The sequence below is a fragment of the Mesoplodon densirostris genome, chromosome 16 (assembly GCF_025265405.1).
Source record: "Mesoplodon densirostris isolate mMesDen1 chromosome 16, mMesDen1 primary haplotype, whole genome shotgun sequence".
Classification (NCBI taxonomy): Eukaryota; Metazoa; Chordata; class Mammalia; order Artiodactyla; family Ziphiidae; genus Mesoplodon; species Mesoplodon densirostris.
The window spans coordinates 8,602,503-8,624,746 of record NC_082676.1 but is presented as its reverse complement, the minus strand read 5'-3'; the positions used below and the strand labels follow the sequence as shown (position 1 = coordinate 8,624,746).

At 44.8% G+C, this 22,244-nt stretch overlaps 1 protein-coding gene across 6 annotated transcripts in view; it reads right to left on the bottom strand.

The window, feature by feature from the left end:
- Positions 1–224: 224 nt before the first annotated feature.
- The window catches only part of BCAS1 (brain enriched myelin associated protein 1), a 101,035-nt gene continuing 79,015 nt past the window's right edge, over positions 225–22,244 (bottom strand). For 3 of the 6 annotated variants that reach the window (XM_060078131.1, XM_060078132.1, XM_060078133.1), the window contains 4 exons: positions 19,308–19,481; positions 10,966–11,031; positions 3,719–3,982; positions 225–494 (listed from right to left, as the gene is read on the bottom strand). In XM_060078131.1, coding sequence (XP_059934114.1) covers positions 420–494; positions 3,719–3,982; positions 10,966–11,031; positions 19,308–19,481 — 579 coding nt within the window. In that variant the 3' untranslated portion in view covers positions 225–419. The remainder of the gene's footprint in view (positions 495–3,718; positions 3,983–10,965; positions 11,032–19,307; positions 19,482–22,244) is intronic. The other 3 variants (XM_060078135.1, XM_060078136.1, XM_060078134.1) reach the window with 2 other exon arrangements.

Genomic DNA, 22,244 nt, shown 5'->3' with positions numbered 1-22,244 from the left:
CAAACGGATTCTTGTCTCTCCTCTTCAAGCTGAGAGGATGAGCGTGTATTTACTACAAAGCTTAATCCCTTCAGGCAGGCGTTTTCCTTCTGCAACTTACTCGTCACCGGCCATTTTTCATAACTTCACCAGAACGCAGTCCTCGGCCCCCTCCCCCTACCTGCTTGGCAACCATCGACTCTTCTGACCTGGCATGTTAACCTGCTAAACCATCTTGACAGTTATTTACCAGGAAAGACTGGACCAGAGACAGAAATAATACACCTCAATATACAACAGCTCAGGCTTCATTTGTAGGCAGAATTTCATTTGATGGCCATCCGAAGAAAAAATATATACATGGAGCTGGGCTGGGGAGGACATGGAGTAGGGAGAAGACCTCTTGATGGCAGAACTTGGTGGGAACCGTGGTGATTTGTTTACTTGGATTTGCCAACTGGTCCGATGGATACGGGGTCTGTTTGCACTTGAGCGTCCAACATCCGCTTTGGTCCCTGGAGAGAAATATACAAGAAGTTGCATCCTAGTGAAGAAGAGCTGTAACATCAACAGCAACAACTGCCATTTATTTAGCAACGACTCTGTGCCACATAAATACACCTTATTTGTGGGCAGTGGGTGAGAACGGTTTCCAACAAGATGCCCGAGTTCAGTGCCCGGTTGTATTACTTTCTAGCGTTGTGAAATCTTGGACAAATGGCTGAACTCTTTGAGCTTCAGTTTCCTCATCTTTAGAATGGAGGTGATAACATTTATCTCGGAGGGGTTGTTCCAAGATAAAGTGAGTCCTGACTTGTAATGTACTTAGAACCTGGGGTGTAGAAAACCTGCCACAGTTAGAGCTCACTTCCGTCACCCTCTCTAATCACTTTCTAACCACACTGCCTGTTTACTTTTCTTACAGAACGTATCTTTGCAAAGTTTTCATGTAATACCAAGTAGGCTGCTTTCTGTTAGAATCCAAGCAGCATATGGAGGAGGAGGGAAAAAGGGGCAGAATGAAGGGGATGTCACTAGGAGGGCAAAGGTCACGCAGGGAGTGGTTGGCGGTGCAGACTCTGAGAAGCTGACCTGAGGGCTGAGGCTGGGTTGGGCGGGGGTGAGGTTTCCTGTAGGTGACAGGGCCTCGATGGGTCCCTGGCTGGTGCCAGTCCCGCTGCCGGCACTGCCCTCTCAGGAAAGGGGTCAGACAACCCCAGGGAAATGTGTCCAGCCTGGCAGTCCTCAGGGCTTGATCGCATCCTTGCAAAGTGGCAGGAAACCCCTCCCTCCTTCTCCACCACTGCTGGGAGTCTCCTGACAATGGGAAGATGGAGGACTTGAAGAAGAAGCATTTCTACCTCAAAGGGACGTTGCCGTAATTAAAGAGATGATGAATATAAGTGAAGCACAGCCTCAGGGGAAGGGCTTGGTGACTTGAACTGTAATTATTATCTAGAACCTGCCCACGTCTTGGCATCTCTGCAGGCATCACAATGCCAAACCGCCATTGGCTCTCCCAGGTAACCCTAGAAGTGTTACCCTGGGCATCTATTTCTGCTTTTGCCACTCTATAGCCATTTCTTCACTATAGCAGCAAAATAGTCTTTAAAGGCTATAAACAAAGGTCCAACGCTTCCTTGCTTAACACCCTTTAATAGCTTCCCAATTTAAGTAGGATTATGTCAACATTCTTTGCACAGCCTGTACAGCCAGCATGAGCTGCCCACTGCTCCAACCTTAGTGACTTTTATTATTCACCTAGCTCACCACCTCCCAGCAACGGGGGCCTCAAACATACAAAGCTCATTCCCACCCCAGGGCCCTTGCACATGCTGTTCCCTCCTGCTGGAACAAAGAGCCTTGTTCTCTTCCTGTCTGGCACCGATAATCCATCCTGTCTCATCTCAAATATTACCTCCTCAGAAACACTTTCTGGATCCACAGATTCCAAGTTGCACACGTACTGCTCTCCTCATCCCCAGCGTAACCCTATCACATTACCATGTTTATTTCCCCTCCGTGACTTCCCACACTCACATTTTTGATTTTTAATTTATCTACTTTATAATTCCATGTGTCCCACTAGAAAGTGAGCCTCCAACTGAGGTTCTACACACATACTCAAGGACACAAAGACGAGACAGAAATAGATGACACTGATCATAAAATTTTAAACTTGGGGCCTGAGATTCTGTATTTCTAATAAACTCCCCAGAGATCCTTCTAAAGACCAAACTGGGGCCAGAGGAACCACAGCCCTCACCTAACCTCTACCTGTAATATTAGAGGGCACCAGTGTCTACAGATATGCATGAAATGGGAGAGTTAGGAATGATTAGGGCAGTTTGCTTCACGGAACTACCCCACCTTCACTGCAACATGAAGGTGAACCCCAGTTCACTGGCCCCATAGCTGAGGCCAGCAGTACTTCCTTGCCTGGCCCTCCTGGCTCATCTCACATTCCCACGGGCCCTGGGTATGATTTCACTTGTCTCTCCTAGTTTATGCTTGATCATCTTTCTTATTATTTGATGATTCTTCAGACTCTCACTGTGTGCCAGGATCTACGTTATCCCAGGTATAATGAAACCTTTACTAGTATCGTATTTCACTCCATCTATTCGTTCATCAGCAGACACTGCTGGGGTGTCGACTGTGTTCTAGCCACACGCTGGTGGGGGTGGGTGGCGGGATGGAGGGGACAGCACGTCTGCCTGTGACAGGTTTGGTCACTGCCTTCCCTAAGCTAACAGTCTGGAGAAGGAGACAGAGAAGAACCAAATAGACACAAATAAAGAACCCCAAGCTCGGGCCTCCCTGGTGGCGCAGTGGTTGAGAGTCCGCCTGCCGATGCAGGGGGTGCGGGTTCGTGCCCCGATCTGGGAGGATCCCATATGCCGCGGAGCGGCTGGGCCCGTGAGCCATGGCCGCTGGGCCTGCGCGTCCGGAGCCTGTGCTCCGCAACGGGAGAGGCCACAACAGTGAGAGGCCCGCATACCGCAAAAAGAAAAAAAAAAAAAGAAAAAAAAAAAGAACCCCAAGCTTACTTCATTATTTAATGTCTGGCCTCCACTCACCCCTCATTGGACTTCCCCAGAGGGAAGGAGCTAATAAGTTTTAGCCTGGTCTGTATACCCACCACCCCGGGACAGGCTCAGAGCAGCTTCCCTGGTGGAAACTCCACAAGGCTGTCTTTGGCCACAGACAAGCATCCCTGCTTCTCATCACCTGTTCCTGCCAACCCACTCCCATCCTTGTATTCCCTCTCCTCCTCCAGCCAGACGGAGCCTCAGATCCGTGCCGTCTCCCCCCAACACCTTTGTTCCCATGGCCTGGACCTCACCTGCCTTCAGACTTCCCTTTGCCTCATCCCTCTACAGGTTAACTTGAGGCCCCTGCTCACATGGAACCTCTGAGAAGCCCCCGCCCCCCTCCTCCCAAACCCAAGGCCAGGCCATGTCCTCACCCTCAGGCTCCCTTCCCGTGCCCGCCCCTGCCTCCCAGCTCCGCCCCCCAACCCCCACCCCCACCCCCACCCCCACCATTAGCGTCACACCTGCCTGTGGCCGCGGAAAAGCGATGCCTGCGCCCACCTTGCTCTCTGCGCCTGGCACACAGCAGGTCCTCGGTGTTTGGCCAAGGCCCAGCCACCCCCTGGCCAGCTGGTCCCCTTTGGAGGCGGGACCCACAGCCCCGGCCCAAAAGCCCAGAAAGAAGAGGCGAACCGTCCACCCACCAGGCCCTTGAAGAAGCCCCCGAGGGACTGTCGCCGCTTCTCGAGCCTCTTCTGGGACTTGTCCCCGTCCCGCAGCGAGTTCCCCTCCACCGGGGCCGGCTCCACGCGCGGGGCCGGCTCTTTGGCTTCCTGCTTGCTGCCCTTCTGCTTCTCGGTCTCGGCAGACGCCTTCTTGTCCTTGGAGGAGCCCTCTTTGCCCTTCTGGCCAGCGGCTGCCGGTTCTGACTCCGGCGGCACCACCGCCTTCTCAGTGGACTCTGAGGCCTGGAGCAAGTTCAAACGAAATGCATTTTTAGTGGCTGCAAGACAACGCTCAGTAGCAGGTGAGTAAACATGTTAAAACAGAGATGTTCAACGGTTGGATGGTGTCTACGTGTTCAGGATTCCTGGGTGAGATGGAAAAAAATAAGAGAAATGTGTAAATACTTTTTATGGTATGAGGTCACAGTGGGGACATTTATTTACCAATTTGATCATTCATTCATTAATGAAAACTTCCCCAGCAAGCATTCTTTACTCCTTCTTCGGGAACTCGAACCTGGGTTTTCCCTGGAGAACGACCCTTCTCTCTGGTTTATTCCCTGTGGTTTCGACACACTCATTTCATCCCTGGACAAAGGGCACACGACTCAGGCCTGGCCAGTCAGAGCACTGCATGTGATTGGGCTGCTGGGATTGGTTCCAGCTGGCCAAAGGCAGCTAAACCTGAGCTAATCTCAGGGCTTTGCTAAAGCAACCGAGAGAGAGGTCAGTTCCCTCTCCGTGAACTTGAAGCTGGGAAGATGAAAGCCTGGAGCTTCCAGAACCACCACCATTTCCAAAAAAAATCCTGGAAGTGGAATTTCTTTTTTCTTGAAAAATGAACCATGAGGCACAGAGGAAAGCAGAGCTGAGAGATGAAGAGAGAGAAAGAGAAAAAGAGCCCACATATGGATGGCATTGCACATGCGCCTGGATCTGGCTGTTCCTGAAGCCCCTTTTTGTATGAGCCAGCTTTGAGAGGATTTCTCCCACTTGCAACCACACGTGACTCTTCTTGGGGATGCCTGGTCTTTTCTTCAGATTATGTCTATCTTAATTTCCGGCGTGAAACTGTCATTTCATAAAACAGTGGTAAAAGAAAATAATTGTTTTAGTTTTGAACATGCATTTTTTCATGGTAAAGTGAAATGTTTGCATTCCTACTTGGTTCCTACAATTTGGAGGAATAAGGCTGTAAAATCCAAAATTCTAGGTAAATTACAGACAACCAAAAATCTGTTAGGAAGTAAAAGACTTTTTCCCATAATTTACTCGAACTGAAATGACTCTGGGGGCCGGACAGATAAAACGAAAACATGAAAGAGGCTAGGGGTAAGAATAATCATATGGTGAACTTACTTCCCCAGTTGTGAAAGCAGCACAAGGCCAAAGAAATATTTCTCTAGTGTACGAAAAACAGTTCAAGCTATGCTGGCTTTGACGTTGGGGAGACAATTTGCATTAGGGGGACTGTGGTGAATTGAATGCCACATGCCTTGTCTAAAGGGGCAACAACTGCTCAGACCCACCAGAAGATACGATGTGGGATTATAGCCCCAGCGCTGTCATATTTTCTATGTTTTCAAACGGAAACTTGAAATCGAATTATTTTAAATGCAAAATATGTCCATTTAAAAATATTGAAATCGAAAGTTTTAAAGCCCTGTTCACAGCAAACAACCACAACACAATTATCCCTGTGGGCTACATCTGGCCCACTAGATACATATTTACAACTTAGGATTCATAAAATTTATGTGTTATCCCCAAGTCACAAAGTTCTATGACAAAGTGACAGCTTTGATTCAGAGGGCATAGAACTGTCATTTCACATCAGTGAATCAAACACACCCCTTAGAAATGAGCAAGAAGACAGAGGAAATTCCCCTGTCCTGAAGGCCTCCCCAGGCTGCAGCGCCCTCCTGGAGGGCAGAACTCCTTGGAGAACAAAGCCTCAGACATCCAGTTCAGCCCAAGAAGATGTTTTACAAGCACATGTCCTGAATATTTCTGTTGGATCCCAGTTGCCAAAGTTGTAGCAAATGCTAAGATACAGATGTCGAGGGCCCAGAGCAGATACTCGCCTTAGAAAGAGACAGAAACTCCCACTGTGCTGCTCTGCACAAAGGCTAGAAACCAGTGACCCTGCTCAAACACCGTGTTAACTGTTTCTGTTGCACAGAAGATTTTAAGATACAGTGAGTAGCTAGAAGCTTAGTGTCTGGAGTCAAAAGAACATGGTGTGGGGACTTCCCTGGTGGTGCAGTGGTTGAGAATTCGCCTGCCAATGCAGGGGACACAGGTTCAAGCCCTGGTCCGGGAAGATCCCACATGCCGCGGAACAACTAAGCCCGTGAGCCACAACTACTGAGCCTGCGCTCTAGAGCCCGCGAGCCACAACTACTGAAGCCCATGTGTCACAACTACTGAAGCCCGTGCGCCTAGAGCCTGTGCTCCACAACAAGAGAAACCACCATGGTGAGTAGCCCCCACTCGCGGCAACTAGAGGAAGCCCGCGTGCAGCAATGAAGACCCAACACAGCCAAAAATAAATAAATAATAATAAAATTAAAAATTAAAAAAAAAAAACAAAAACATGGTGTGGTTCTGGCTTCATCACATCCTTGCTGTATGACCTGGAATAAATGGTGTGATCTCTCAGCTTCCTCTTCTGTGTGGGAGTAACAAACAAACAAACAAATCATACTTCATGGTGTTGTGAGGATTAAATTAGCTAGTAATGGAAAGCCCACTGCACACAGTGTCTGGATGCCAAGCATAAAGGGACCAACCGTCTTGGTCTGTCTGGGAGTGAGGGGGTTCTAGGATATGGAACCTGTATTCTTTTTTTTTTTTTTTTTTTTTTTTGCTGTACGCGGGCCTCTCACTGCTGTGGCCTCTCCCGTTGCGGAGCACAGGCACCGGACACACAGGCTCCGCGGCCATGGCTCGCGGGCCCAGCCGCTCCGCGGCATGTGGGATCTTCCGGGGTCGGGGCACGAACCCGCGTCCCCTGCATCGGCAGGCGGACTCTCAACCACTGCGCCACCAGGGAAGCCCTGGAACCTGTATTCTTAAAACCAGGAACGTCCCGGGCCAACTGGGATGAGTCGGTGGTCCTGGCTTAACACTACCAGCAGCGACTCTGAGTGGCTGAGCATCCAAGCTGCGGGTATAGACAAGGCGCTCAAGAAATACAGACGCGGGGCTTCCCTGGTGGCGCAGTGGTTAAGAATCCGCCTGCCAATGCAGGGGACATGGGTTCGAGCCCTGGTCCGGGAAGATCCCACATGCAGCGGAGCAGCTAAGCCCGCGAGCCACAACTACTGAGCCCGTGTGCCTAGAGCCCGTGCTCCGCAACAAGAGAAGCCACCACAATGAGAAGCCCGCACACCGCAACGAAGAGTAGCCCCTGCTCGCCGCAACTAGAGAAAAGCCTGCTCACAGCAACAAAGACCCAACTCAGCCAAAAATAAATAAAAATAAAATAATAAAATAAATTTAGGGCCTCCCTGGTGGCGCAGTGGTTGAGAGTCCGCCTGCCGATGCAGGGGATACGGGTTCGTGCCCCGATCTGGGAGGATCCCATATGCCGCGGAGCGGCTGGGCCCGTGAGCCATGGCTGCTGGGCCTGCGCATCCGGAGCCTGTGCTCCGCAACGGGAGAGGCCACAACAGTGAGAGGCCCGCATACCGCAAAAAGAAAAAAAAAAAATAAATAAATAAATAAATAAATAAATAAATTTAAAAAAATAATAAAAAAATGTTTGCCAGAGGGGGCCTAGAGATGGGCTGTGCCTTCCTGTTAAAAAAAAAAAAAAAAAAAAGAAATACAGACGCCTGCTGAATCGAGTCCCCGTGTCTCTCCAGCCTCATCTTCTATCCTACCCCACCCCCCGTCCCCCCCGCTCATTCTGCTCCAGCCACACGGTGCTTTTTTTTCTTGAACAAACTTATTCTCAATTCAGAGCTTCCTACTAGCTGTGCTTCTGCTTGGTCTGTCTCCAGGGCTTCAGATGACTGCTTCTTTCCCAGGTCTCAGCTCAGATGTCATCACCTCCTTGGAGACAGTCCCTGATTAGAGGGTCTAAAGATGCCTGACCCCCTTCTTGTGGAACACTGCTGAATTTTCTTTTTTTTTTTTTAACTACCTTTCCCTATTGTATTTTTTTAAATATATTTATTTATTTATTCTGCTGCGTTGGGTCTTCGTTGCTGTGCGCGGGCTTTCTCCAGTTGTGGCGGGGGGGGGGCTACTCTTCCTTGTGGTGTGTGGGCTTCTCACTGTGGTGGCTTCTTGTTGCAGAGCACGGGCTTCAGTAGTTGTGGCACATGGGCTCAGTAGTTGTGGCACGCGGGCTCAGTAGTTGTGGCTTGCAAGCTCTAGAGCACCGGCTCAGTAGTTACAGCGCAGGGGCTTCGTTGCACCGCAGCATGTGGGGTCTTCCTGGACCAGGGCTGGAACCTGTGTCCCTTGCGTTGGCAGGCAGATTCCTAACCCCTGCGCCACCAGGGAAGCCCCTGAATTTTCTTTATGTTTGCAGTCATCACGGGGATTTCTTTGCTCACTTGGAAATGTTCTGATTCCCTCCAGAGCATGAAACTCCTCTGTGTCTCTTCCATTGCTTTATCCCCAGCACCTCACCTGACACATGGTAAATCGCCATCAAAATGGGCTGGGGCTTCCCTGGTGGCTCAGTGGTTGAGAGTCCGCCTGCAGATGCAGGGGACACGGGTTCGTGCCCCAGTCCGGGAAGATCCCACATGCCATGGAGCGGCTGGGCCCGTGAGCCATGGCCGCTGAGCCTGCGCGTCCGGAGCCTGTGCTCCGCAATGGGAGAGGCCACAACAGTGAGAGTCCCGCGTACCACAAAAAAAAAAAAAAAAAAAAAAAAAAAAAAAAAAGGGCTGAATGAATGGCCAGCAACTCGCCTTCCAAGTGTTCCCAAAATACTTCCCTTAGCACATCGCTCGGGTGTGAAGTGGGAAGTCCCTACAAACCAACAGCTCTCATGGGACACTGATTTTTTTTCAAAAGGGGAGCTTTCAATGGGTCATATCCATTTACCACATGGTTACTCCATCCCTATTAGGCCTAATTTTTTTTTAGAATGGCTTAGAAACGAACTTCTGGAAACAATACATGGCCGGTTCCTTACCTTCAGACTGAGCTAAGAATCTGAAGTGTGCATGACTGCTTTGTCATGAAATGCAGAAGATCTAGAACCTTTGCTTGGGGCTTGACACTGTCTCAAAATTTATAACAAAAATGATTCCCATCTGAATAATCTGAGTGTCTCCTCTCCTAGAACCCAGGGATGCAGGCAGGAAGCTGGAGGACAAGGTTACTGGAACATCCCAGTTGATTCAGACACTGGAAGCCAACCCAGGCTGGGAACTTCTTGGGCTTTTTTTCGTGGAAACATCAACTAAGGCTTTTATAACTCAGAGGGCAAATCTAACAGGAGCAGAGAATGTCTATTCCCACCCCCCGAAGTTAAACTAAGCATTTGTCATCTCCCAATAGTACACACCAATCTTCTCACGTCTGGATCCAAAGCCCTGGAAAATAGAATTCTCAAAACATTTCTAGATGAGTGTAAATAGAATGACATTTCCAGCTCATTCAAATTTCCACTGACTGTTTTCAGATTTTAGAATCACCAAAATGACTGGCATATCTGTTTCACTGTCAGATTCCAGACAAAATGTACAAACATATTTCAGTGTTTCATGGTGAATAACATAAGTTTATCATGTTTCCAAGGTAGTAACCTTTGGGATTTTTGGTTCCAAAGTGGTCTAGAGTATGGGTTTGGGGGGCAGATATAGTAATAAGTTAAAAAAGAAAAATGAAAATAATTTGAATGCACTAAAAAGCAATATATTATTCCATGTTGAAATATACAGGATAAACTAATTATTATGGAAGTAGAAATATCATAAATTATTTAGTAATTGCTGGAATTTGTGTGTGTGTGTGTGTGTGTGATATGAACATTACAGGGTGATAATTTCTCATCAGAAGCACAATAGTAATAGTAATAAAACAACAGCAACAGCTATGGCTTTATATGGTGAAGCCATATAAAGCCAATATGAAAGTATTTGGAGTAAGAAAGTAATTAAGGTTAATTGAGGTCATAACGATGGGGCCTTGACCCAATAGGATTAGTGTCTTTGTACGAAGAGACACCAAAATACTCATTCTCTCTCCTCTCTATGGTATTTTGTTATGGCAGCTCATGCTGATAAACACAGCAACTAACATTTATTGAGTCCTCTATACCAGGAATGTTCTAAGTGCTTTACATGTATGGATTCATCTAAATATGACAGCCCTATAAGGCAGCACTTTTCCTAGCTCCATTATACAGATGAGAAACTGAGGCATGGAGAGATTGGTAATTTGCCTTTGGTCACACAGCTCAAAAATAGCTGATCCAGGATTCAAACCCAGGCAGTTTGAGTCTGCAACCCATGCTCTTAACCACATCTCTGTATTGCCAAAGTTAGAACAAGAATATCTGATGACATTTTTGTGGAGGTATATTTCTAAGTTAAAAAAGAATGCAGGTTATAAAACAGGGTGTTGAGCATGAGATGATCCCACTGGGAAAGAAAAGAATACATATAGTTATAAAAATGTTACAGCTGTCTCTTGAGGATAGAGAAAATTATAGAAACGAACCACCTGATCCCATGTCTTTCACACATCTATTCCAGAAAAAGCTCCTACTATGTACCAGGCACCATGCAGTGTGATAAAAAAAATAGAAGAGGCCCCTTCCTTGCTCTACAAATACTCCAGACAGGGGCAGGAAGGGGTAGGGGAAGAGAGATAACTAATGGACAAATGACTTATTTCAATGTGTGATAAGTGCCATGAAGTAAAAGTACAAGATGCAGGGATGATGGGTGGAAAGGGAACAGCTTTTTGAGGAGGTGACATTTAGGCCAAGATGTGAAGAATGGGAAAGAATTGTCTGTGTGGAGAGAGGGAAGAGCACGTGAAGGCGCTCTGCAGTAAGAAATAGCTGAGGAACTCTAGCTTGTTCGTGCTTGCATCTGCAAAGCCCAAAATGGTGCCTGGTATACAGTAGGCACCCAACCTAGAGACATCAAATGAGTTGGCTGTGGTTGAGAATTGCATCAGAAATGAGGCTGGAAAGAACCAAGAACATGCCAGCTAAACCCACCATTGAACCGAGTTTACAGATCACTTACTTGGTAGCTGGAGTCTTTCCCATTTATTTCTTCTGAGTGGGTGATCCCTCCATCCCCTTTCACTGACTAAAATAACAAACAGACAATGGCCTTTCAGCTACCACAAGCACAGCAACATAGAGAACGCAAGGGAGGTTGTGAAATGGATAACTTCAGTCATTCATTGTTGAGATTCAAGGTCAGGACAAATGGAAGACCAACTAGAAACGCATTCCTCATGAGTCACATGATTTCCATGTGGTCTATAACCAGAGTCTGATTAAATTCAAGTGTTGGTCTCCAAAAATAACAACAATAAAAGTCTTAAACCCTGGGATTAGGTAATTCTGGGATAAATAAATGATGATGAAAATACTGATGTTGGAACCAGAAGGTGGTTGAACATATAGAATGAATGAATAAGTAAATAAACAATTAAACCATTAAGTAGCTATCTATTGGTAACATTTAAGTGGTGGGTGTTTTGTTGTAGTATTTTTTGCCCCTGGCAGTGAGATGGGCTATGTCGAACATTCTATTTTCCAATCTTTAGCACCCCCTGTGGCCAGCGGCATCAGGGACAGGGCTGAATGGGGCTGACGTCACAGATTTGGGTCCTTAAATCAACAATCTAAGCTAAAGGTTCTAAAAGTGTGATACCGGGACCAGCAGCTTCAGCATCACCTGGGAATTTGATAGAAATATAAACCCTGAGAACTACACCAGATCTACTGAGTCAATAACTCTCAGGGTTGGGACCCAGCAATCTGTGTTTTAATAAGCCCTCCAGGTGATTCTGAGGCATCACTGCTTTAAGCTAACTGGCCATAGACAAATACGGACCAATACTGGAGTCTGTTTTAGCTGTGGATTTAGTAATGTTCTATGCTTGATGCTTGATAAAAGACCTAAGAAATCTGGCAATGAATTGTTCAGTTCTTATTAACAATTTGGACTCAGGTCTAACCCCACATATTTTTTCAATGCTTATGGTCTCCTCCTCCTGGCTAGAGGGACGGATTGTAGGAAGTGGAGGTTAAGCTCTGTGGCACAAGAGGAAGACTTTGGATTCCACTGTTATTATCTTGGCTGTTCTGCTTGCGGACAGCAAGAACCTACATAACACCCACATGAAGAACAGTTACAAACATTAAAGCATTCAGTACTTTTTTTAACTGGTTAATATTATGTGCCTCTATAATCTGAGATAGGGTACTCATATAAGCAGAGATAATAAAAATTATTATTTATGAAGGCTAACTTTTAGTGGAGTGCTAAGTGCCCGGAACTGTACTAAGTGAGATAATAACATGTGTTAGTTCATTTATTTATCACTCCAGAGTCTTAAGATAGAGGAACAATTTTATTGCTCTTGTTTTACCAACAAGAAAATGGAAGCTTCGAGAAACTAACATGGGTCATGGAAGTAGCAGGTTGGGAGCCATGATTTGGCACTATGGCAATGAGTCCATCTTCTACATTCTTATTTATTTTTTATTTTTGGCTTCTTTTGGGTCTTCGTTGCTGCATGCGGGCTTTTCTCTGGTTGCGACGAGCAGGGGCTACTCTTCATTGTAGTGTGCAGGCTTCTCATTGCAGTGGCTTCTCTTGTTGTGGAGCACAGGCTCTAGGCGCGCGGGCTTCAGTAGCTGTGGCACGTGGGCTTCAGTAGTTGTGGCTCATGGGCTCTAGAGCGCAGGCTCAGTAGTTGTGGCACACAGGCTTAGTTGTTCCGCAGCATGTGGGATCTTCCGGGACCAGGGCTTGAACCCGTGTCTCCTGCATTGGCAGGTGGATTCTTAGCCACTGCGCCACCAGGGAAGCCCCATCTTCTACATTCTTAACCTCCTCCCCACACTGCCCCTAGAAGGTAGGAGGTACCACTCAATGAACAAACACTTATTGAGCATCTACTATGAAGCTACCTAATTAGGAAAAATGATAAGGGCTTGGATAAGGTGGAGGTTGAAAATCTCAAATAGGGATATTTATGGGACATGCCTATCATCAGGGCACAAATATGCTTATCTTTACTGCTCGGTGCTGTTCTCTGATTCAGAAGACTTGACTAGGACTGTCTATGATTGAACACAGTATAAGAATTCCAATATCCTTCCTACCCCCAAAGCAACCTTTCCAGAGCTAGGCATAGGCTAGGACCTTGATATCTACTTCTTCATTGATTAGGAATGGAGAAGCCGTTCCTGAACTCTTTCTTCGGCCTGAACTCACGGTGTCTGGAAGTTCCATGCACTTTTCTTAGAGATATCATTGTCATGGGTTTCCCCAAGCTGCTCAACCCAAAGGCAAATGAGGATCTGTTCTCTATGTATAGTTTAGACCCATTCAGGTGGAAGGTGGTTTTTTTCTTCCTCTAGGTCTTCTGCATTGTCCTACAAGGACCAATCTTCTTGAGAACATTTAGAAGAAGAAAGGGCTCTCAGGTATCATTTCTCTCCCTGCAACTAGCTCTGCCAGCTCTCACCCAAGAGTTTTACCACTTTGGGATTTCACGGGGCCTCCAGGATTCAGGCTGTGTTGTAACTGCCCTGCCTACACAAACACACTCCCTAGGGTCCTGTAGAATACAGGGTCCTGTCCTCATGAGGTGGCCTTTAGGGAATGCTGAAAGGCAAAAACCAACCAGCCAACATGGTTTTTTAAAGCAAAACCTGAATGGATAATTAGGAGTCATGTTACACCCGCTAAGAGAGAGATTTTTAACTTCCCTTTCATTGTTTCAATTTGGTTAGTGTTAGGTACCTGCCAGTTTAAGGTTAAAATTGATGTTCTTCTTCCTTCCTTTCCTAGCTAGCCCTTGAGGGAGAATTTGGATTGAATAAGAAGTCTCCCTTGACAGTAGTGGATCTAGGCTACCATCCCGAAAACAGACCCTCATGCTGCCCGGGAAATCATTGCAAATAGGTTCAAAGTCTTTAAAAAAAAAAAAAAAAGGGAGAATACCTCGAGTTTTTCTATGATTTTTCTCTGTTGTTCACTTTGAGGCATATAAAACTGTATTTATGCAAAGGTGACTGTAGGCGGAGTTTAGACTAAGGGCCTTTTAAGTCCATCTGAGGTCTCTTCAATACCTGCAGTTACTAACAATTCCTCCCTCCTTCCTCCCTCCTTCCTTCCCTTCTTCCCTTTCTCCTTCCCTCTCTCCCTCTCTCCTTTGTTTTCTCTCTACCCCTCCTCTTTCCTCTTTGCAGAGCCCTCTTTCAGTGACAAATTAAAATAGTTCCTGTTGGGCTTTCTATTCAAAGGACCGTAACCACAGCAGCTTATTTTTCCCAGCTGTCAAAAAAAATAGAGTTGCTGTTTAAAGAGACAAAAATGCTTTCAGAGACTATTTAGTACTTTAAAGAACAGTTTGAAGACTATTAAGTAATTGTGGAGATTTCCCAGTGTGATACGGAGCAAGTTTCTTGACAAAGAGTTTATTTTTATTCACGAGAATCAAAGATGAAGCATCTCAGGGCATCCAGCCTGCGGTGCTGAAATGGGATCTGGTTGTGAATCCAAGCCTTGCATATGAATGAAATCACTTTTACATTTCTTTCATGGTGTCATGCATTCCTATAGCTTGATACTCTGAAGAATGTTGGAAGCATCTCTGATATATATCACTTAGGTACTTAAAATTCTAGTGGAAGTGTTTGATGGTCAGTTCAAATCTCTTGGAAAGGAACACAAATGTATTTTGATAGCGATCTGTTCCAACTGAAGCTGAGATTTAAAGGAAGAGTCGGGATATTTTAATTTAGTGTCAGCAGAGGAGCCCGAGTGTTTACTACATCAACCTCATGACAACAAACCTAAAGAACTGGGCCTGCTAGAAAGTTCCCGGGTAAACAAAGGTTATGAGTCCCATCTTTGTGTTTTACCAAGACGCTCACCTGAAATGGAATTGGGCAGTTCAGACAAAATGACACAGCCAAGGTACATCTCATTTTAGTGACAAGTATATTCAGAAAACTTTCGTCCAAGCTTTATGTAAGACATGTATGAATTCTGCTTTCTTGTGCTTTGTTGTCATTTCAGGTAGAGAATCACAAAAATGGAGCCATAGTTGTTCTATTTACTCTCAAAGAAAAGAGCTGCCAGAAGCACGGGAAGCAGCAATAACAAGGGTCAGCTTTAGAATCACCGAGAGCCTGACTCTGAATTCTGGCTCTGCTGTTGACCAGCTCCGCGACCTTGGGCAGGTCGCTTCCACACTGAGTCTTCGTGCCCTCATCCGCACAGTGGGGCAGTAAGAGGGTTTGTTTCACAGGGTTTTTATATTAATAAATGAGTTAATGCATGCAATGTGCTTAGCCCGGGCCTGGCCACATCATTTGCATGCAAAAAACAAACAGTAGCTATTATTATTATTACTATTAATGGCTGAGACCCGCCAAATGACTCCAGAGTCCCCTTTTAGGGTAGGAAAGAATGCACGTCGCCGATGGAGACAGGAATTGCCCCGCAACAAATGCTACTTTCAGAAACCTGACCTTAAAGAGCAACTCAGTATTCATAGTTTAATACTCAGGGAAGAAGCTGAGATCAAAAACTTTGGCTAAAAGACTCCTGTTTGTTGTTTTATACTTATCCTTACAAACTTTTCTCCTTTTTCCACAAGACAGTCAATTTCAGCAGGTTTTCTTAGATTGATTAGATTGAATGTAATTAACAAAATCCCTCTGATTTCATAGCTGTGTCACTTGGGCCTTTGATTTGCCAGAATTAAAGTTCGAGAGTCTTTCTTATCTAAGCCTGAGAAGGTTATTCCAACAGAGTTTCTTACAAAACTAATGGTCTAAAGAAAGAGACAGGAGGAAGATTAAATGAAACAATGTATATGACAGTAGCTTGCAGGAGAAAGCACTTTTCAAGTGTAAGGTGTTATTAATATTGACAAAGTATAAATCTGTATCTTTGTACTTCCATCCACCACCTTTTCTGGTTTCATCTGCCTACCTGGTTTGTGGGTACGTGAATACGGTTCTCCACCCACGCACTTTGTAAAAATATACCAGTGCTTCAAATAGCCAATTTCTTGACATACCGTTGAATTAATACACATAAGACTCTTTTTCTATTTAGGGCGTGACAGATGTCTTAGCTATTCCTTGCAATTTTTTCGAAAGTCTGTAGGAGCCCATAGGATTTTTGTGAAGTGCTATATCTACATGTGCCCAATGCAATGTTAGGACTTATATGACTCTCTTTTCTTTTCCCTGAAATATAATTATTTGAAAAATGATCTTCTTTCTATTTTTAGGAAAGATTAATTTCTGGAAAGAAAAAGATCACTTTAGAAATGAACTGGGAAATGCATTTATTTAAAAAAAGTAATCAAACAAGAAGTACTTTGCCATGGGATAGCAAAATACGCTATCTGAAAGAAATTTAAGGGGAGGGAAGGCTAGAAAGTAGAAAATCAATGATCAGATGAATGGAAACCCTGATTACAAAACAAGGGTGATGTATTTGCAATTGAGTTTTCTCTTCTATTAAATCAATTATTTTTAAAAACTATATTTTGCTAAAAATACTTAAAATCAGTTTAAAACGTTCACTTATTCAGTTATAATGCTCAGGCACATACTAAAAAAATAGAAAATAAAAATCCCATAGCGATGGGCCAGATGCTGCCTCTATCTTCAAACCCTTAGAGCAGTTTTTTGTGTGTTTGTTTTTGTTTTTTTCCCTACATAAATCCAAAGACTTTAGTTTGGAAGCTATGAAATATTACCCAAAAGTGTTTCCTGAAAAAAAACTGCTGAAGCTGACTTGCAGGATTCTACACTATGAGGATATTAACACCTGGGCAAAAAGTAGATGTATAACGATATTCATGCAGGTTAGTAAAGCAGCTAACATGTGGAAGATACATGGTGCGTGCTCACTGAATATGGCACAGACTTCAAAATAAGTCTGTTTTCCTTACTAGGCTTTGTTCTCCATGAGGAGAGGGACCACATCTATTTATGTATCTGTATCGTCTAGAATATAGTGGGAGCTTAATAATTATTTGTTGAATAAGTGAATAAATGAAATGCAGAAAGTTGGAAACCAAATGTCCATCCATGGCGCAACGGTTAATCAGAACATGATAAACCCAGACAATGTGATGCAATGAAGTTCTTATAAAGAGTGAGGTGGCTCTGTATCTGGGGCTGCAAACTCAAATACCCACGGGATAGACCAGAAATGTCAATGAGGGAGGTGGCCTGGGCGGGGCAATAGGGAGTGGTGGGAACTGTGGTAAACTTGAAAAAGCCCCTGTCTTTTGTGTGTCTGAATTAACTGCAATGGGAATATAATGTTCTAACGAAAACAAAACAGAATGCAAGACCAGAATAATGAAGAAATCTGGAATTTTAGGGGAAATCTCAACAATCATGGAAGCTTGGGGGTTTAAACATTAAAAGGAAGCAATAGGGGCTTCCCTGGTGGCGCAGTGGTTGAGAGTCTGCCTGCCGATGCAGGGGACATGGGTTCGTGCCCCGGTCCGGGAGGATCCCACATGCCGCGGAGCGACTGGGCCCGTGAGCCATGGCCGCTGACCCTGCGTGTCCGGAGCCTGTGCTCCGCAACGGGAGAGGCCACAACAGTGAGAGGCCCGCGTACCGCAAAAAAAAGAAAAAAAAGGAAGCAATAATATTCAAGCTCCCAGGTATAACCCTTTTAGTGGGCAACAGGATATAAGAACAATGGACATTATAAGACCGGGCACTGTCGGATGATGGAGGATTACTTGGGGAAATGTGTCCTTTTCTACCCCATCCCTATCCTGTGGAGAATCAATTCCAAACGACTCTTGTTTCCAATTTGTTCAGACTTACACAGTTTCTACTGCTCGAAAATATCCCCAAACAGCATCTAATGGATAACTCCAGAGGATGACTTTAAGTATGGAACCTCACTTGAATTTAAGGATTTGTTTTGAATGGATGCATTGGGTGGTTTAGAGGTCTTTCATGCTTTATTTGGAGTCTCTTATATTTTCCTCCCTTTTAAACGAAGAAGTCTCATGTTGATTATTTGGAAGAGAAAGTCATTCTGTTTGCTTTTTTTTTTTTCCCCGTATCTCTCAACTCCATCCAGAAACGAGAAAGCTGGACCCTCCTCAATGTTGTGATGAGCTATTTGGGGATCCCATTTGTAATGTAGATGGGTTGCCAGAAAGAGGCCAAATGTTCTTTTCTTTCCTGATGTCATGTAAAAATTGATTTAAAAATCTCAAATCTTGATGCCCATTTTCAGTGCCAAATTGCAGAATAAATGGCCAGGAATATAGATGGGGTTCCAGCCATGCAGGCTGCCCAGTACTTCTTACTCCACGAGAATTCAGCAATAAAAGAAAATGATTCCTGTCAACAGTTTCTAACAGTGATTTCTAATATTCCTCATCTCCCACTGGCAAGGGTTTTGTTCTGTTTTGTTTTGTGGACGAGAAAGAATTCCTTAACAGACTGAGCTTGTGAAATTAGAGAGTTGCTTTCTCAAAGGATTAATTCCCAAATACTCCTGAAAATAAAGGCACACTCTAATGAAATTCTTGTTTTTCATTAAAAGAGAATTAAACCAATGACCTTTTACATGGGTTTTTGTTTTTTTGTCTTCCAACCGATTGGGGTTTGATTGCATTATATTACTTAAGTTCCTGGATGTTTAGATATTTTATGCACATGACTCTTCACAGATGCCCAAAGATGTCTGCCCAGATTCTTTCCATTCTATAGAAATTAAAAACACGGCAAATTCACCAACTAAATTATACACCTTCACTATTAGGAAATCGTCATTTCCTTTCATATCATACCCTTTCTGGAATTATCTGTAAACCAGCTTTGCCCAAATTTGTGTCACTCATACGTCCCCTTCAGAAGTTTTCCAACATCAAAATATAACTTGAACTATTAATTACTTAATCCTTTAAAAATGCCTTATGTTCTTTATGTAAATAAACGTATTTTCAAAGGAAACTGCATATTATTACCATAACGGGGAAAACGGAATCATTGGCCAAAAACACAGGGAAACTTTTAAAAATAAATAAAATTAAAAGTAAGCAACACTATTAACTTCCAGGTTGGTATTGTTGTCTGCCACAGCTCAGGAGCCCAGGCCAGCTCTTCTTTTGTTAAGAAGGCAGTTAGCAGGGGTTAAAGGTTAAGGAAAATTAGCAATAAAGAGAGACATTCTCTGTGATTAAATCAGGAGGACGAAAGGGAATTTTCTCAACTCCTACTCGGTTTATATTCCATCTGTACTACCTAGAATCATGTCTCACCACCTGACCTGGGCTCTTTGGTCTCAGAAGCTGATGTAGGTATTTCAGTTTCCCTGAACTGGAAGCAAGGGCTTACCATCTGTCTGAGAAGCGCCATCAGGGAGGGTCTTGGTGTTTTGCGTTCTGCTCTCTTGAGCGTGTCTTCTGCGGGTTCAGGTGTGCGATCTCCTTCTTCGCTGAGATCCACTGTTTGTAAGGCTGATTCTACTTCTTCGGACTTTACAGCCTCTACCTGTGATTCACACACCACCTGGATTGTTTTGCCAGGTAATAAGACAGTGGGAAAAAAAAAACCCATCCCCCAGACGTGTTTTATAAAGTGGGGTCCCGGTTCTCCCCTCAACCACATGGTAGCTACAGTTTGGAGTCTAGGTTATATACAGGCACATCTTGAAGAAGTAATACTCACATCATATCATGTGCTCTCCAAATATGCTGAAGTGGAAGAGACAAAATTCCTGCCCTGGGAAGCTACAAGGCTTGGACAGGGAGTCCCTTTTAAGGATGCCCTTCAGAGCATGCTCAATACCCCTTTCAATCAATCTATCAGACCCACCTGTTTGGTCTCCCATAAAGGTAAATCACACCTGGCCTGTGTAATTATTTCCTTAAGAGTACAATCTTAGGACAGTGGCCGGGATGTCTTCCACTGCACATCCTAGCTCGCTGCAGCTGTGGAGAAACCGTCCTCTTTGCAAGAAACGATAGTGTGAAAGCCTCTCAGTTTAATGGCCTTGACTTCCTTGGTAACTCATTTTCCCACTTCTCCCCAGACCAGTCACTTGTTCTCCTTACTTAACTGAAGTTCCTGCTTTCAGGAGCAGGATGAACTTGGCAAGAGAACCCCCGCTAAGTTCCTTACGGCCCCCAGCAGGGTACCTCGTGAGCTCAGAGCCCCTTGAATGTCTGAAGGGGTGGCCACCAGTTGGGGGCTGAGATGGAAGCCCTGCCCTTAGACGGTTCACCTGCGCTCTGATTCCAAATTTTGTTCGTTTGCATTGCCTCATTCCGTTTGGGCTGTGCCCCAGTCACACCTCGGACAGCTTTTATGTTTGCACTGGTCCCTGCAACACGACAGAGTTAGTTGGCCTGGTAAGAGTTTTATAATTTCCTTTTCGTTTCCTCAGGCAGAGGTTGGCAAACTACTACCAAATTCATCCCAGAGCCCGTTTGAGGATGGCCCATGAGCTAAGAATAGATTCTACATTTTTTAAAGGGTTGGAAAAATTGTTTAAAAAGATGAAAAATTGGCAACGGAGGCTCCATGTAGCCGGCAAAGTCTAAAACATTTACTATCTGGCCCTTTACACAAACACTTGTCATCTCTGCCGCAGAGGGAAGTCCTCTAGAGCCAAAGGCATCTTTGCATTTGTTTTGGCTGGTGCCAGACCCCCAGCTTCCTCCGAATCCTGTTCGTGCTGTTAGGGAGGAGGGGAAGGGAACTTAGTCATTTCCAAAAACACAGAATGACTGTGGAGAAATCATTTTCCGTTCCTCCATGCGGAATATACCATTGGTTTGCAAATAACCCAAATGATCCAAATTGAGAAGGACCCTTCATCTTTATATTGTCAGCTGAAGCAGGAAGGTGCCCATCCACAAATCAGCATATAGAAACATCCCCAAACCTGGCAATTAAATCATAGCATTCTCTCCCCATCTTCCATTTCTTAAGGTATTGACACAACTTGCAGCATTTTCCCTTTGTAATCTAAGATCTAGGTTGGGGAGTTATAAAGTCAAAAGTCCCCAGAATGCAAGGCAGGTGACAAGGTATTGTCACCTTAAGGTATCTCTTAAGGTATTGACACAACTTGCAGCATTTTCCCTTTGTAATCTAAGAGCTAGGTTGGGGAGTTATAAAGTCAAAAGTCCCCAGAATGCAAGGCAGGTGAAGTCAGCGTGGATTGACCAGGTTTAAGACAAAAAGGAGTGGTGGGAACTAAGACAAATGAAAGTTAAGTCGTCCCTTTGAAAGACAGTAAAACACTAAAACCACTGGACAGTCAAACAAAGCACGACTGGGAGGAGGCTTCTGCTGCTGGGCTGTCTGTCTTCAACCCAGGCCTGTCTTTAGGAAACCAGGCAGAGACTAGAGCCAAATAAGAGACTGGATTAGTGGTCAAATGTGGTCCTGGGTTTCCACATCCAGGCCTGACTTAATTTAATTGCATTTCTGAAAAATAAGCTTCAGCCACAAGAGCCCTGGGGTACATCTGAAATGTAGGCAGCCTGATAAGAGTGACCAGCCTGCCTGGGCCTCAATCTTGACCTTACCCCTTCCAGGGGCTCTAATCCAAGTTTCCTACTCCACATCTCTGTGCTTTCATTTCTCATTTCTCGATGGGGATAGTATGCACATCAGAAAGTTGTTTTGAGAATTAAATCAGGCAACACATGTAAAGTTCTTAGAACCGTGCCTGACGTACAATAAGCACTTAATTAACACTAGCAGTTGTTACTTATGCTATTTGAGAGCCATTTACTCCACGGGCTTGAATTATCTGGAATCACCCACCAGGCACATGTCCACTATTTAGAGAAGATATCAATAACTATCTCTTACTATGTCAGACGTTGTACAAGGTTTTTTTTTTTTCGGTACGCGGGCCTCTCACTGTTGTGGCCTCTCCCGTTGCGGAGCACAGGCTCCAGACGTGCAGGCTCAGCGGCCATGGCTCACGGGCTCAGCCACTCCGGGCATGTGGGATCTTCCCGGACCGGGGCACGAACCCATGTCCCCTGCATCGGCAGGTGGACTCTCAACCACTGTAGCACCAGGGAAGCCCTGTACAAGGTATTTTTAATCTATTACCTCAATAAAGAGTTACTGAGTTACTCAAGACAGCTCAGAGTAGGTAACATTATTCCTATTCTATAGATCAAGAATCGTAATGAGTGAATGACTTAGCCAGAGTCACACCACAGGCAAGTAGTCATTTCAGTGAGGATGGAGTTGTTTACCAGTAACTGAATACCTAATAGTGACTTAACCAATAACAATATGGAACAA